Here is a 12,973-nt window from a genome sequence, read left to right as displayed (position 1 = left end):
ACCAGAGTTGAATAGGCACTTTAAAATGCAAACACAGATTTCATGAGAAACAGAAAGGTTGAATAATACATTTGAGCAATTGGAAGAAACTAAAGGATAAGGAAGTTTATGTTCTCATAGGAGGGGAAGAAAAAAAGCATCTTCTCAGAATCCTAATGTTTTCCAGAGTCACAGGGAAGTAAATAAGTCAGGGGGCCTGGGAGAAGTGTTGTTTTATTTTGATGCTCTTAAGAGAAAAAGAAAGTGAAGATAAAGAAGAGTGAGGAAGGGGTGAAATTTTATATCTCATCTAATTAGAGTATTTGAGAATAACATTATACAAACACAGATAAAGGGATGGGGAAAGTGTGTACATGAACCTCAGTTTCATCTGACCTGGACAAAGGAGGGTTCAGTGAGAGCATGGACGCGCATGTACACACACACACACACACACACACACAAAAACACATTTATGCACATACACATTCAAAGAGTTTGGGGTAAAACATTAAATCCACCAGAGAGTCAAGATGGAAGAGGGATAGGAGATATGGGGATTAAGAGGAAGGATAGATTCAGGGGAGAATTAATCATAAGCAAAACAACCTCTGACTCAAGAAGCTTGTACAACTTTAAAATCCTGAGGTGATGATAAGGGCTGGGCAAAAGGAAGAGAAGAGGCACCATGGACCAGTATATAAGTATATTCCTCTCTCACAATCTTCTTTTTCTTTGTAAAAAGGGGATGGGGGGGAATATGGAAAAGTATAAGAGCACAGGATAGAAAGAAATACAAAATTATCAATCATAAGTGGAAATATGAATGGGATGAACTTATCCATAAAATAGAAGAGAGTAATAGAATGAATCAGAGAGCAGAATCCAACAATATGTTGTTTACAAGAAACATAAAGATTGACATAGAGATAAATAAAGGGATGGAGCAAAATCTATTATGCATTGAATGGAGACTATAGAATTAAAACCTTTTTGCAGAAACAAAGTCAATGCAGTTAATATTATAAGCTAAACAATAATGTTGCTGGGGGAAAAGGACATTAGAAAAGGACAGGGGAAAAGGATAATTGAAGGGCAGCTAAGTGGTGCAATGAATAGAGCACCGACTCGAGTTAGGAGGACTTGAGTTCAAATTAGGTCTCACACACTTGACATAATTACTAGCTGTGTGACCTTGGGCAAGTCTCAACCCCAATTACCTTGCCTTCCCCCCTCAAAAAAAAAGATAATTGAAACATCTCTAAATGCAAAAAGAACAGAAGGAAGTATAAAAGAAAAGAGACAAGCAGGGCAGTTTTGAAAGTAACATGTTATATTTATTATACACTTTTTTTTTAAAAAGGAAGTTATGTACAATAGGAATTCACATTTTCACTTGGGATCATCTTTTTGTCCAACTTTCTATATGGAAATGCTAATTGTGGGGTATATATTAAGTTTTTTTTTCAAGGGTTCTTGTTTTTATAAAAGCATTCATCATAGATTTCTTTTAAAAAATAAGTTTCCTTGATTTGTTTAAGAAGGAAGAGAAAGTTAAGAAAAGGAAGGGAAGAAACATTTATTAAGTGCCTGCTACATGCCAAGCACTGTGCTAAGTGTTTTACAAGTATTCTCTCATTTGATCCTCACAACAACCCTGTGAAGCAGTTATTATCCCCATTTCACAGCTGGCAAACAGAAGTTAAATGACTTGCCCAAGGTGACACAGCTAGTTTGTGTCTGAGGTTATATTTGAACTCAGGTCTTTCTGACTCCAGGTCCAGCATTCTACCCATTGAATCACTTGGGAGTTTTTCATTCTAAAGTAACTGGAATTATCACAGATTCTAGTAATCAAGTTATACTTTATGAAACCTTTCCTATACACTTTTTTTTGCAGGGCAATTGGGGTTAAGTGACTTGCCCAAGGTCACATGGTTAGTTTTTGTGTTAAGTGTCTGAGGACAGATTTGAACTCAGGTCCTCCTGAATCCAGGGCTGGTGCTTTATTCACTGTGCCACCTAGCCACCCCTTCCTATACACTTTTAAGTGAAGGCGTATAGGGTAAACAGTCTCATTATAAAATTAGAGTAATCATCCCATTAGCTTTGCATGCAAGCTCTGCTGACCAGAGATGAGTCACTTAAGATACATGGATATATGATAGGTGTTACTACATACAAATCTCATAATGAAGAAAATTGTCAATATGAGTTTTTATCTTTCTCTACAAATGCTAAAGAAAGTTTAGGGGCAGATATATTAAATCTAGAGGCTTAAGAATATTGACATGTCAACCACTTCTTTCTTCCCAGCAGGCTGTGCTTTTGACCCTTTCAAAATGAAGTTAGAAAATTATTTTCTAGGGCTAAAATCCAAAGCTTGAAGTGTGATGAGCTTGATACCTTCAAGGAAACAGTTCTATAATTTTTGTTTATAATTCATTTGACTAACATTAAAATAATAATGTACTACACCCAGGTAAGGAAAAGTTAAGTGAACAAACTAGCTCTCTCACTCCTAAAAGTTTCATATCATTAACTAAACATTTAGATTTCTCTTACAAATACTAGTGAGTATTACTGGGTTGATTGGTGCTTTTTTTCAAAATGATTTTAGTTTTTGAACCAAACTGAACAATTTTTTTTATTGGCATCTGTGAATCAGAATGAATTATTCTCTCTATAAAACAAATGCTTATAGAACGTGAGGCTTCAAGTATATAAATATTTATTTAATGTTATGAATAGCGTAAAGCATAATTCTTGGGAATCAAGGAACTGTGAGGAAATGATTGACCTTTGGACAAATTACTTAACTATGAGTGGCCTGATTTTCCCCTTGTGTATTGTACCAAGTATGGTAAGAATAGAGTGACTTCCATGGAACACTCTGAGAGCCTATGAAAACAGGTACTATATAAATAGACATTGTTTAACATGTGATATCAAATGAATGATTAGAAAGCAATCAGTTAATGATAGTATCAAACTGCATCTGCAAGTAAATGGACACTAATAGACTCTAGATTATCCTGTTTCAATCTAGCCTAGCTTGGGAGTGACACTTGTTCAAGCTTTTTACTAACTTGAAATGGTCCTCATCTATTTTTTATAAATATGTTATCATAACTCCAGAAGTACTACCATAAGAGTTAATAATTTTTCCATTCCCTTGCTATCCCCATCCTAGTCATAATAATCATTATACATACCATATCTAAACCACTTCAGCATAGTAGATTTGCAGGTTTGTGTACAATCATCTTTATTATTGTACTATGTTATAGAAATGCTTATTTTACTGCTTGTTTTATTCCATCAATTCAAAATAAAAGAAAAATAATAAGCTACTTTAATAGCATCTTTTCCTGGATAATGGCACCACAAAGATCTATGCCATTTCTCTGGAAATGCTAGAGCCCTCTTTTGTTGTTGAAATGCCAAGCAAAATAAGATTTTTTGCTATTTTTCTGGATTGAGTTTTAGTTAATCAGGTGCCTTTGAGTCTCACCTTTGATTGTATAAAGAGTCTTTGATTGGAAACAGTATACATTGTATTGCCCTTAATAGGTCTAAAGGAGTTTGAAGATCTTTTCTGTCCCTTCTGTCCCTTAATAGGTCGACTACAATCACACGGGAGCCCACAGTGGAAGGAGCTTGCATAAAGAGTAGAAGAAGAAACAGATAAGAGCACAAGCAGAACCGAGAGAATGTTTGTGATGTTGGTGCTCTGTTGTTCTGTGCTGGTTTCTCAGATAGACAGTGAATCGAGATGATAGTGCTGGTAGTGTGTATAAATATTGTTGTAGCCCTGTTAAGCTCTATTTTCCTAGAAACAGAAACTGTGAAGAGCTTGGAGTATATTAGTCCCTGTGAGCTGAGACATGGAACAGGAGGGAGAGCTGCCTATGTGTGAATCCAGGCAAGAGTTGGGAGTGAGGGAATCTAGGCAAGAGTTGGGAGTGCTCAACTCATGGAGAAGGAGCTGTGGCGGCTTGGAAGCCAGCCCCGAGGCAAAATGAAAGAGGACTTTGGGTATTCTGTATTGACTGAGGAGATTTGTAACTTATTGTGACCTAGGGGTGGATGGTGTTTTGTATTTTCTGCTACCCCTTAAAAGTGATTATAAGATATACTAAATGACATATTTTGGTTAAGACTATGTGGCTACCTTGGTAATAAGTTGCTATGTTATGTTGTTGTGAATGTTATGCTTTAGTTGCTTGAATGTTAAGCTTAGTTTATTGCTGAATAAATGAAGAGTTCATTATACTATGTGAAAACCCTTCAAGTTTTCACAGCAGCAGTCCTCAGGAGAGCTGCTCATGATTGGTTTTAGTTGTGGGACTTAATTCTTACCCTTTCAAGGACAAAGTTGGTATCCATGCCTCTAGGACCTCTGACCTCTATTTACTGCATGGTGACAGAAAAAAATTAATGTTTCACATTCCTGTTCAAGTACTTAGAATACCTTAAATGCCTACAGTATTAAGTCTGAGTTCCTCACTAAAGTATCCTCTATAAAACTTACTTTCCACTCTAGCCAGGCCTACATCATCACTGTCTTCTACCAAGTATAATCCTTTCTATCCCTGTGCTTTTGCTTCTTTTCTTCCCAGCAATGACCTCCCACATATCTCAGGCCAAATCCTACCAATTTTGGAAGATCCATTTAATATACCATTCCTTCCTTGATCATTAATTCATTTAACAAGTCAAGTCTTTTCAAGTCAATTAGCTTTTGTTAAGTGGTTCTTATGTGTCAGGCATTCCTTTAAACAGGATACAAAGAAAAACAGAAACAGTTCCTGTCTTTAAGCAGCTCACATTCTAATGTGGGAGACAGTAAACAAATGAGTATGTATATACAAGATACATACAGACTAGATTGGAGTTAATCTCAGAGAGAAAGCACTACAAAAAAGTCTGGCTACTATAAATATTTGTAGAATATTTTCTATGTGTAAAGTTCTGTCCTAGGTATTGTGAGAGACAGAAAGATGAATGAACACAATGTTGTCTCTTAATAGCCAACAAGTAGTAGAGACAAAAAAAGTACACAAAAATAATACAAGATATTGTGTGATAATTATCAATCACAAGAATTAAAAGTCAAATGCTAAGATTGTTTAAAATAGAGAGATGACTTCCAACTATGTAAATTATGGAAGAGAGAGCATTTCAGTTGACTCTTAAAGAAAGTTGTCAGATTTGCATACATATAGAAAGGATACATTAAGAAAATCAGTAGAAGACAAAAAAGAAAAGAGTAGTTGGACTGAAATAATATGCCAAATGGTCTATACTTTTTGCTGAAGTACAGAAATGAAAGAAGGATCAAACAAAGGATAAGACTATTGATTGTGGTGGATGGGACAATGATAATAGATGCTGGAGAGGTGACAGAGAAGCTTTTATCTTGCTTTTGTTTACTTGGCCAAGCAGAACAATTGTTAGACTGAAAAGAAAAGAACAAAAATGGTTAGTAAAGACTGGATAGCCAATATAAGTAGAAAGATAGTAAGAGTTTATTTTTACCTGTGGTGAGTTTATCACTAATCCAAATTTAACTTCATCCTAGGGTACTAAGAGAATGGGCTGATGTAATTTCTGAGAAATACTTTAAAGGTTATGGGGAAAAAAAAAACAAAAGGAATGTAGTGCTAGAGGAGATGAGTATCCAGTTATTTTTAAAAGAAAGAGTCAAACTATACCAATTAACTAATCCAAATTTATTCTTATTGGCTTATTTATTTCAATTATTGCTATGTCCTAGACTCTGTGCTAAGTTCTGGTAATACAAAGAAAAGGTAAAAATAGCCCTTAGCTTCAAGAAATTTATACACCAAAGAGATAAAAAAAAACAGAAAAAGTAATCCTAAGTTAAAAAAATATCGATAATAGTCATTTTATAGCAAAGAATTGGAAACTAAGGGGTGCCCATCAATGGGAGGGAGAAGGACAGAATAGATTAACAAATTATGATATATGAATATAATAGAATATTATCTTCTCATTGACATGATAGAAGGGATGATTTCGGAGAAACCTGGGAATTTTTATATGAACTTATGTGGAGAAAAGTGAAGAGAATCAGAAAATTTGCATAATAACAGTAACATTTAAGGACAAATAACTTTGAAGGACTCCAATCAATGTAAAGACCAGTCACAACTCCATTTGACCAATCATGGTACCTACTTCCTGATAGATGATAGAGTGAAGGTACAGAATGAAACATATATTTTTACATATGGTTATTTGTTTGACTTAACTGTATATATGCATATTTGTTATAAGAGTTTTGTCTTTTTTCCCTCAATGGTAGAGGGTTGGAAGAAAAAAAGGAGGGAGGGAAAATAAATATCCGTTAAAAGATAAAAAAAGAAAAGGCTATTTATTTAATAAGAATTGTGGATAATTAGTGTTGTTTTTGGATGCTAGTCTCATGATTTCCTGACACCTTTACCTTCCTTTACAAAGCTGCTCCTGAGTTCTATGCAGTGTTCAGAGGCAATTTCTGTCATGAATTGCTTGCCTGCCCTACCACCTCAATTCACTCTCCATGGGTGCTGTCCAACTCCTTAGAAGAAAGGACAACAGTCTAATGTTAACTAGTACTGTAGGAGGGAAGAGGATAAGGCACCGCGGAATGTGCCAAAAATAATTGCCTACTGTGATTTTACCTGTTGTAATACAAAATCTAAGTTGCTGCCCAAGGGAAAAGGGGAGTGCCACAATCAATTCTCCTAGGTCTTTGATTACCTAGCCTTGATTTCCCTGAGTTCTCTAATGACAGAAGTCTTAATAAACTTGTTTTTTGTGGGTTAGGAAGAGGGGAGTTGGTAGAAAAATAATAAGCATGCAGTAAATTGTTAAAAACTTTTCTCCTAGAATTTTGATTTTTTTTTATAAGTTTAACTCCAGGAAGCTTTTAAATAATGACAATCAGAAATTGCAGAGAAAGGTTAGAAAAATAAAAACATCTCTTTGTTCAGATAGCAAAGATATGAGAGGATGTTCTGTTGTTTTCTCCTTGGGCTTCATTCTGCTATATAATGGGCATTTCTGCATACTGTAGAACTTCCCAGGAAGCAGTCTGTCTGTCCATCTGTAACCCTGGGGCTCAGGTCACCAGGGACCAAAGTCAGAGTCAAAGATAGGTATGGGGAGAGATATCTAGTCATTCCCCAACTATGGAAATTGTAATAAACATTTTGTCAGACTGACCATCAGGTTTGTAGCTCTCCTGTAGGAAGAGAGTTGGAATAAGTGTAGATTTTAAAAGACTTACTTTGGTGGAGAAACAAGAATTTATATATATATATATATATATACACACACACACACAGACAATACTGAGTCTGGGTCCTGAGTATTAGCATTTGGGGGGGAGTGGGGAAGGTCCAGACCTGTGATTTCCTGAGCTTTGAGAATTCTCAGTGAAGAAAACTGCAAATAAAAAGCTGTATGAGCAGATTTTCTGCAGTCTCTAGTCTTAGAAAGCCAGGGTCCCACATCCATATAGCATTTGTCAAAGGTGGCAGGAGAATCCAGGATTTCCTGACTCTGAGACCAGGTTTCTATCCACCATGCCAAGCAGCTTCCTAAAGAGAGCTATCTTGGTGGAGTAGAAAGGTCACAGAGTGAGGACTTACAAAACCTAGAATCTATTCTCAGATTTGCTACTTGACTAGCTATGTGATTTGGGGCAAATCAATTTGCATCTCTGGTCCTCAGTTTCTTTATCTGTAAAGTAAAGGAGCTGACCTAGAAGATCTGACAAGTACCTTCCAGATCTATAATCCTATGATCTCTGTAAGTGACACCACAACAAAACAAGTCTTTCCTATGTTATTTAGAAGAGTTTGCTTTATAGCAGGGAAGGGGACAAGAGATAAGAAAAAATTAACAGTAAATGTCCTCAGCTAAACAGATTCTAGTCTCCATTGTTCTGTACTTTTCTTTTGCCCATTGCTATATGGCTCTCAAGCTTATTCCTTTTGCATTATTATTCTTCTGAATGTTTTGCTATTAAAGAATTTGAAAATCTTTTCTTTTTCCACCAGAAGAAATTACATTTTCCATCTACAACCAAGAACAGGTTTCTAGCACATGACAAAGTCTAGAGAAAAGAACTGAAAATATCAGTCTAGAGAGTTTTAATATCTAAAAGTAGAACTGCCTCATAAAGTTATTTTGGTAAGTACTACAATCTTCTTCTCCATCTGGATTTGGAATCCAGCTTCTCCTGGCTTATAACTTTCATTCTCTAAGTGGAAGATGAAGGGTCAAGGTGAAAAATGCTAAAATAAGCACAGGGAACAATATGTATTCGGTGAATGATTAGTACAAACAGATGATGATGATGAAAATAAATTAAAACGGGATATCATACAAGATTACATTTACCTCATCCCTGGTTAAATGTATTAAAGATATAAAGCAGAGGGGGAGAATGGAGGAAAGAGACTAATCACAAAAATTACCCAGAGTTGGGGCCAATTACATCTAATTTGCACAAGTTACCTAGATTAGGGCCAGTTATGTCTAGTTTGCAAACACCATTATTTTCATTTAACTTTAATTTTAAATGGGCAACTAATAATAACATTCTCTTTCTTTCTTTCTCTCATGCATAAGCACACATACTTTAAACTCTTGTTCTTGCATAATAATGCACAAAGTCATACCATCTTAGTGATGTTTTATGACCCAAATCAAAGAATGACATTTTAAAACTAGCTACAGATTAATCTGACATGGTTCATTCTATTCTAGAGACTAAAAACAATCATTACACTTTTTATTTTCAATTCCACTGCCTCATGTGCTAATGCTTATTCCAAATGTTTGTTATTTCAGCAGCATCTCATGTATTAGAAAGCATTTGTCATCCTGCTGTGATTGCTAACATGGTGCTTAGAGCACTGGAGCAGGGGAAAATGTGGAAGAAAAAAGTGGTAAGCATGCTCCAGCTGAGGAATGTCAGCTAGGAAACATAATCAAAACAATTAATGACATGGTAATAACCATTTTTCATAGTGTTACAAACATATAGTAAAATTGTTTTCCGAGGAAAAAATTGCAGTTTATAAGAAAGGAAAAATTAACAAATATGTTCTGGATTAAATGTAAATCATACAATAGACATTCAGCAGGCAACATTTATTAGCTGCCTACTATGTGCCCCTACTATGGGAATACAAAGACATAAATAAAACAATCCCTGGACTCAAGGAGCTAGCATTTTATTCAAAGATAAAAGAATATGCACACAGAAAATTAGATACAAAACATGTATTTTTGTAGAATGAAGTAAGTTCTTGGGTAAAGGCACTAGCATCTAGTAGGGGGGCAAAGCAGGCTTCCCATAAGAGGTGGCACTTAGGTAGGCTCCTAATTATGAAGCTAGCTATTCTAAAGAGGGAGAGGCAAGGTATAAGTACATTCCAGGTATGGGCAATAGACAGTTCAGAGACATGTAGCCTGGACACAGACTGTCACATACAGTAGATAGCATAGTAGGTCAGTTTGATTGGAAGTTAGAGTGTGAGAGAGAGTTATGTACAAGGAACATGAATAGGTAGGTTGGGACCAGATGGGCTTTAAAAGTCACATAAAGGAGTTTGTAGTTTATCCTCAAGGCAAAAAAAGAAACTTGGGAAATTATTTAACCGAAACTAACATAGTCAGACCTCTGCTTTGGAAGAGGTACCAATTTGGTAACTGGGTGGAGGACAGATAGGAGAAGGGAGAGGCTGTGTGCAGGGAGACCACTGAAGAAGCAACTGCAGTAAATGCAAAGGGGTGGGGGGTGAGAGCCTGAACTAGGGTGGTGGCATGTGAGTGCAGAACAGCAGAGGTTTGTGATAAAAAGCACAGACTGAGTCAATGAGACTTGGTAACTAAATGGATGTGAGGAATTAGAGATGATTCTAAGGTTGTAAACCTGGGTGACTGGCCAAAATCATGGTGCCTTCAATAGAAATAGGGACATTAAGAACACAGAAGATTTTGGGGGAGGGAGATGATGAGTTTGTGATGTCTACAGGACATCCCCTTGAAGATGTCATAATTAATATACAATTGATGATAGAGAACTTGCCCTGACAACAAAATATATTCATTAAAATTTTGAATTTTGGCTCATTCTACCATCCTTACCTGTGGTATTACACCAAATGCTTTTCTCCACTGCTGCAAGGGTATTGAATCCCAAGATACACCATCAATCTGTATATCTCCTTTTGTGCTCAGTAATCTTAAAAAGGCCGCTAACAAGGTGCTTTTTCCAGAACCAGTTCTTCCCAAGAGGCCCACCTGTAAAACAAAAGGGGTAGGGAGTTAGAAGTTAGTTTTAAATAACTGCTGTTATTTATAAGCATCAATAAATTGAATGTGATGTTGTGCTATAAATTTCATATAGAAAAATATTGCCGCCATTATAAGAGTACACTTGTTGAGTTCTTTTTACAGTCTAAAGGACAGATTGGTATTGATCTCTCTATATCTTCTTGCTCATTTCTCAACTGTGGAACTGTGGACAATGCTCATATTGAAAAGGCTGACTGGCATCCAATGATCATGAAGCAGAGGCTAACTGGTCTATATGGGGATGGAACCCAAAACCTTTAGGTTATTAGCATTACTGAATTAACTGTTGCTATACAACAACTTTTCCAAATAACTCAAAATGATACGACCTTGAAATCATTGAACCAAGAAAAAATATACATTGTTAAGGAGAAGCAAAAAAGAGTGTCATAGTCCACTTTATTGAATGATCCTATGAAAGCATTTTTAACAGACTCTGGGGTATCTCGGTCTGAGGTCTGACGAACAAGATCAACCATTACATTTCAATGGGATGATTCAGTTGGACAAACATTTTGAAGTACTTGCTACTACATGCAAAGGACTGGGGACACAAGGATAAAAGTGATACTAGAGGCGTTTACCATTTCCTCCTCCAACTCACTTTTATAGATGAGGAAACTGAGGCAAACAGGATTGAGTGACTTGGATAACCTAGCCAGGAAGTGTCTCAGGTCAGACTTGAACTTGGGAAGATGAGCCTTCCCCACTCCAGGCCTCCTACTCTCTCCACTGTACCATCTATCTAGCTGCCCTACTTTAACTACCTTGCATTTATTCTCTTTATACTTATTCTCCATATTCTTAAGTCCTTGTTTCCTCTATTAGAATATAAGCTCTCTGCAAGTAGAGATTGTTTCATTCATTATACTTGCATCCCTCTTCACCACGGCTGGCATATAGTAGGTGCTTAATGAAATGTTTGCTGATTGACTTCAAAGCACTTCATTTAAAAGCAATTGTTGTCTTCTCTACCCTACTCATTGTCTGAGAATGCATTGAGATGAACAGGTTTTCTGGGAATAAAGAACTGTATTTGGTCATGTCTAACAAAGACTGCTTGTTACTTACATAATTGGCATGTAAAAAGTCTTTTCTGGGATTTGCTTTTTTTAAGCTGAACACTGATTACGTAACATCAGAGCATTTGATTGCAAGTTACCTTTTGAGATATACCCTTATCCCAGATGAGTGTTTTCTAATATTCTCACTATAATAATAGTTTCTTCACACTATTAACTTACATTTACCAACTTTTTCACAGTTAGAAGAGGCAGCATGGTATAACAGATAAAATGCTGGATTTGATTTGAAGAAGGCCTGAGTTCAAAACCTGCCTTTGAAATTTACTACCTATGTGGCCATGGCCAAGCTGGTTCATCTTTATGTGACACGATTTTCTCATCTGTAAAATGAGGATAAGAAGATCACTCCTCATGAGAAGCAAGGTAGCAGAGTGGATAGAGAGTCAGCCTAAGAACCAGGGGACGTGGGCTCAAGTCTCTTCTTTAACACTCACTGACCACAAATTCTTGGACAAGTCACTTAATCTCTCAGTTTTCTAGATAACCAAAACTATAAATTACAGAGAAGGTGCCTGCCTACCTCGATTGTCAGACAGAACTTCCTAATTTGAGAGTTCACTATAACAGTGAAGCCATAGGTCTTTTCTTCAACGCTGAGCATTTCACAGGACTTACATTGAGGATCAAACATGTTAATCTATACAATGTGCTCTGAGAAGCTTAGAGCACTGTAAAAATGTCAGTTATGACTAAAGGCTGCATCCGCATTATTTTGTTTGATCTTTATAGTGTTGTTTTTATAGTGATTTACATTTCAAAAGTCTTTTCCTCACAACCATGTGCAAATATCAGTAGTCCTATTTCACAGACTGGGGAAGCTGGGAGGAACCGTGGATACAGCACTGGGCTAGGAACTCCTCTTTCTGAGCTCAAATCTGGCCTCAGACACTTACTAGCTGTGTGTCTGGGCAAGTCACTTAACCCTGTTTGCTTCCATTTTCTCATCTGTAAAATGAGCTGGAGAAGGAAATGACAAACCACTCCAGAATCTTTTCCAAGAAAACCCCAAATGGGGTCACAGAGAGCAGAATGTGACTGAAACGACTGAACAACAACAATTTCCCAGTTAAGAAACTATGACTCAAAGAGCTCAGGTCATACAGCTAGCAGGAGGCCTGGGACTTAAATCCTGTTTTATTTTCAAGTCAATGGCTCTTTTTAATAAAATTTTGCCTACTCTCTAATAATTAATTTTGATAGAGAAAGCAAAGTTGTTTTTTTTCTTTTGGAGCTCTAAATAGACTTGTATTTGGTGCTATTTTGAAAGATACCATAAATAAATGAATTTCAACACATTCCTTCTAGTTTACTTTTTTAATTTCACTGTAGCTGACTTTTCACTTTTCAGTCTCTTATCCTTTCTAGGAGATGCCACAATAAGAGAAACAAGATTCCTCATAGTAAGAAAAAATAAGTCTTCTGCATATTATGCTCATCTTTTTCTACAGTTTAGACAGAAAAATGTAGTAGCCCTGGGGAATACTGCCCAAACAGGTGTAATACATGCATTTCAGCTACATCACCCTTTT

General features: G+C 36.3%; 1 protein-coding gene across 1 annotated transcript in view; it reads right to left on the bottom strand.

Moving 5' to 3' along the window:
- Nucleotides 1–12,973, bottom strand: part of CFTR (CF transmembrane conductance regulator) — a 188,706-nt gene that overhangs the window by 9,594 nt on the left and 166,139 nt on the right. Inside the window, exon 23 of the mRNA XM_069106964.1 lies at nucleotides 10,150–10,305. Within this exon, the coding sequence (XP_068963065.1) occupies nucleotides 10,150–10,305 (156 nt within the window). The remainder of the gene's footprint in view (nucleotides 1–10,149; nucleotides 10,306–12,973) is intronic.

The sequence above is a fragment of the Petaurus breviceps genome, unplaced genomic scaffold (genome assembly GCF_028583685.1).
Source record: "Petaurus breviceps papuanus isolate PSGF00001 unplaced genomic scaffold, PetGlider_PUasm1.0 84, whole genome shotgun sequence".
Classification (NCBI taxonomy): domain Eukaryota; kingdom Metazoa; phylum Chordata; class Mammalia; order Diprotodontia; family Petauridae; genus Petaurus; species Petaurus breviceps.
Note: the sequence above shows the minus strand (reverse complement) of the source record. Positions and strands in the feature narration are given on the sequence as shown.